Source organism: Penaeus chinensis, chromosome 35 (assembly GCF_019202785.1).
Source record: "Penaeus chinensis breed Huanghai No. 1 chromosome 35, ASM1920278v2, whole genome shotgun sequence".
Lineage (NCBI taxonomy): Eukaryota > Metazoa > Arthropoda > Malacostraca > Decapoda > Penaeidae > Penaeus > Penaeus chinensis.
The window spans coordinates 7654030-7659029 of record NC_061853.1 but is presented as its reverse complement, the minus strand read 5'-3'; the positions used below and the strand labels follow the sequence as shown (position 1 = coordinate 7659029).

Genomic DNA, 5000 nt, shown 5'->3' with positions numbered 1-5000 from the left:
AGGATAAAATGAAACTAAAATTCTCTATATCACACTACATCTACTGCATATTTCTCCTCTAAAAAGATGGCAGTGGCATTTACTTTTAAATAGATTGCAGTAGATTGCAAAACTTTTATCCCTGAAAGTGAAATTATATTCCTTATATATAATACACAAAAGAACTTACTCTGCCAAAAGGTGCTACAATATATCCAAAATCTTGATGGTGCTTATTCTTAGCCGTTCTGTAGTCGATGCCCTTCACAAAACGATCAATAATAGGAACCAGGTTAGTACCAGCTGTTCCTGTAATTGAAATTTCACACATTAGTAAAGCAGCTAAATGGTTGCATATATTGACTATGGAAGTCACTTTACAGATGTACAGGTATAGTAATACAATACTAATAGTTTGCTCTTTTAACACAAAATTCTATGAAACACTAATATAATTTGGTGTTCAAATGAATGATCCCTCTACAATTTATCATTAGTTGCCATTTTCACCCATGCCTTTCATATTAATTCACTGGTGTTGGCTAGATATACTATCCACTATAGTTTTGTTTTGTGAATTTTGCTTACACATATATAGCTCAACAAGTCAAAATTACCAAGGAGTCAACTGGTAAAAATTGTGTGACCTCACCTGATTTCCTCAATCCCTGAAATCAATATTGATATTGTTATCATTATTATTGACATTATGACTATCATAATGTTACTAAAATACAAAAAACAATGGAGAGAGAGAAAGAAAAAAAAGAAAACACACCAAAAATCAAGGAAAAGGGTATACCGGTGAGATAGATAGGACTCCTTGGTGACTAAGTTATATGTGTAAACAAAAATCAATTTTTGTACAGTCAACTCCCATAGAAGGTGAGACCAGCAAGGCATTACATTTACTTAAGTGGCCACTCATTGCGTGTGTGGCTGGTGTGGCTCACACAAACACTCATTTACTGTGTCAAAACTCTTTGCTTCCCCTTTGCAATGTTATCGCTCTATCTGCATAAGCTTTTTTAGCTTTTCTGCCATTTTCCAAAGTCTCTATTTGTCCTTTTATATGCTGTATCCAGATGGTAATGTACAAACTCCATATCATATCTATAAGTACTATATAACTTAGTGCAAGAATAATGTTATTTTTTTCCTTTTTCTGTAATATTACATTATTTTTTTGTGCTGCTGGTCACAGTAGGCAGGAATAGGATCCAGAGAAAAAGTGTCCTTCCTAGAGCCAGTGCTCGTTCAGTCATGGCTTATTTATGGTATGTTCCACACTTGTTTACAGACAGGAATAATGCAAGAGTCCCTTCCTAAAAGCCCACTGATTCTAATCTTCCTCCAAGAGGTGTGTGCACTCATGGAGAGTCATAATAATAATAATAATAATAAAAAATGTGAGCTACACTGCATATTACAGTATGTGGGAACCCATTGGTAGTGGCAACAGGATAAGTAATAGGTAACCTTTCTTTTGACTTGACATACGACCAGGGGAAAGTGGAGGTGTGGGAATAAACTATGAAATTTGTGTCATGCCAGAGGCTGGCAAACTACTGGCTTAACAACTGATTCCATACACACACAAACTTCTCAGGCATTCTTACATCGTTCGGCAAGCTCTTAACAGAGTTTCACAAGAAAATATGTAAAACTAACAACCCATGGTTAACCCATTGCCGCCAAATAAAATGAAATAAAATGGGGAAAATGCTGTGCTCATTTTTTATATTTTTTGGGAAATGTTTCTACACATAGATGGCTCTGCCTTACCTGATTTCACCTTTCCTTGAATTGGTGGGAAAATGTATTTTTTACAAGTGCCATGAATATCGATGGTGTTATTTTCATTATAAATATTATAATTACTAATGTTATAAATATTAGTAATAGCAAAATAAGATAACGTAAAATATTTTTGTAAATTAAAGAAAAGGGTAAATGGGCGAGACAGGCAGTACACATAATTGGCTCATTGGTGATTTAGTACAAGTGTAGCCATCTATGTGTAAAAACAATTAAACAAGTAAACTCACAGTGGGCAAGGCACGGATAAGTGACATGGCCGTCGTAAATGGGTTAACCATGGGATGTTAGTGACCATCACATCATGAAAATATTTCATGACGGGAGGGGCAGGTAACGTGAACATGCCATCGTGAGAAAATTTGGCTGTTGTCATGAGCATTTCAGCTGAAGTTCTTGACAGGAAAGACACGCCATGAGTGCACAAACCTCTTGGTGGGTGATTAGACTCATTTGGGATTTCAAAAGGGTTTTTGCATAAATTCCATCCATAAGTCCATAAGTGTGGAATATTGTCTCTGTGCACGCTCCCTAAGCTTAATGCCTGTATTCTGGTTCATATGAAAGCCATGAAGCAACTGGATCCAAGGAGTTAATTTTACATTAAACTTTCCAAGGGTAATTTAGGTATTCCTTCCACCTCCCTGATAGATAATGTGTCATCAGGGAGGTGTGTGCATACTCTGGAAGTGATTTGTTTAGCCATAAGAAATATGATATCATTTAGCATTCTACATATCACAGAGTAGCTGATAATTTCATCCCATTATATATACACACACATACTCAGTACTCTAACATATTAAATGCAAAAGAAACTAGATAACTCTATTTATTTCTTAAATGTTATTTCAAACACAGAAAGCATGACAATCCTCGGCCATTCACCTTTATCCCCTATGTACTCGTGTAGTGTGTGGAATTCATGTTTCTGCCATATGCTGGAGTCCACCTCTCCAAACTCTATTAGCTTTTATTTAATAGATATGTATGTATCACTTTTCTTTGTATTCTTTTAAGAATATACATATATACTATATACTTGTGTAAACCACTATATATCACACTGCCAGTCTGCATTTCATATGGGATATTGAGAATTTCTATTTATCAATCTGTTATTCGTCATATATTTCTGGTCCGTATTAGCAACATAATGGATACCCCCTGTAATGGTATAATTCTGGAATAAGAAATGAGAAGTAATTATCATGATACTTAAGTCTTGGTGTAAGTGAACCCTAGAAGGAAGGAGAATGCTTGTGACATGAATAAGCTAGACATAATGTCTGGAATGCATATATATATATATATATATATATATATATATATATATATATAATATATATATATATATATGTATATATATATATATATATATAGATAGATATAGATATATATAGATAGATAGATATATAGATAGATATAGATAGATAAATATATAGATAGATAGATATATAGATAGATATATATAGATAGATATATAGATAGATATATGTATATATATAGATATATAGATATATATATGTATATATAGATATATATGTATATATAGATATATAGATATATATATAGATATATACATATATATATATATATATATATATATATATATAGATATAAATAGATATATATAGATATATATATATATATAGATATATATAGATATAGATAGATATAGATATAGATATATAGATATAGATATATATATATTCCAAATTTTTAATAATTTTAAACACCGAGGCTGGCCATATATTAACATTTCACATTTTATTTATCTTTCTTTGTGTTGTATGAAAGTGAAATGTTTATGTGATACAAGCACACTCTGATGTCTATAATACAATATCAATGCTCTACATCATAGGTTCTTAATTGGGGCTCCTGACTCCCAGAAGGGTCGCAATATAATTTGGAGGGGTCCTGAGATCCTGCAACCCTTCCTTCTTCCTCCTCTTACTCCAACTATCCATCTTAACACGTCTAGTGCTTGTCAGCAGTGGTTGACCTGCCCGATGCTCGATAATGCCTCATAAGGTCATGTTATGTATGCATGCATTATAGTGATTGTCAGAAATGCTTTGTTGCTGGGGGAGAGGGTTGTGAATCTATCAAAGTAGTTTGTAGGGGTTGCAGCCAAAGGAGTTTGAGATCCCCTGCCCTACATCACCTTGGTATAAATCTGTAATCTCAATTGCATTCCAAATCTAGTACTGTCATATTGACAAAGAGGTTGCACACATTTTGAGTCTTGCTGATTATCAATGCCAGCTTGAAGCCCTCTGATTAGTAGGGCATGTTCCTGAGCCTGCCTTGTTCTAATGTTTCACCTGCTATTGAATATGACTGTACCTACCATCTATTCATATTATTAAAAATAAAATTTGAAAGGATTATTGGATTGGACTCCAATTTGGCATTGGCATCAATAAGCCCTGGTTATGCTAACTATGGTTACAATATAGAATGACTGAAATCACAAAACAGCACTGCCTGACCTCACAAATAGCTATGACATTCTTTATTAGCCAAACTTTAAGTGAATATTCTCTAAAGTTTAAAGTTCCCTGATATTTCATGTCATTTATAGCTCTAGACTCAAGGACATTATTTACTCCCCCCCTAAAAGCAACAACAACAACAACAACATTAAACAGGAAAAAAAATGTCTATCCTTAACCTCTAATCTCCACAGCTTACAATTAAACTGATATATCATATCTAACAATGAAACACACAACTGACAACACAACATACTCTCTTACCAGCCTTAACATTGGGGAATCTTTTCTTCATGAGTCCTCTTAAAGGAACCAAATCTGGGAGGAGCTCCGTGTCAGCCACTATGTTTTCATAATCTAGGAGGTTTATCTCACCATTCTAGAAAAAAAAAAAAAAGTCAAATAGTTAGTGAAAAGTTACTCATTATCTTATTGAGGGTACACATTTTTGTATATGAAAATTAATATTTCTATAAGGTGAATACACTATGTGATGAACCCATTGGATCTGTTTACATCACAGCAATCAAATGACAAAAAAATCTGGACAATAGGCTTAGGTGAGCGAACATGTCTGTGCGGTGACAAGACTCTATGCCTCCTAGGTGCAAAGTTATTTACTCTTTATGAATAAGCCATTTTAGCTTTTTAGCCATTTTCCAATGTTCATATCTGCCATTTGATTTGTATTATCCAGATGGT

General features: G+C 33.6%; 1 protein-coding gene across 1 annotated transcript in view; it reads right to left on the bottom strand.

The window, feature by feature from the left end:
• Positions 1-5000, bottom strand: part of LOC125044248 (39S ribosomal protein L1, mitochondrial-like) — a 15057-nt gene that overhangs the window by 1709 nt on the left and 8348 nt on the right. Inside the window, exons 6-7 of the mRNA XM_047640798.1 lie at positions 4563-4677; positions 170-288 (exon numbers count right to left, since the gene is read on the bottom strand). Of these exons, the coding sequence (XP_047496754.1) occupies positions 170-288; positions 4563-4677 (234 nt within the window). The remainder of the gene's footprint in view (positions 1-169; positions 289-4562; positions 4678-5000) is intronic.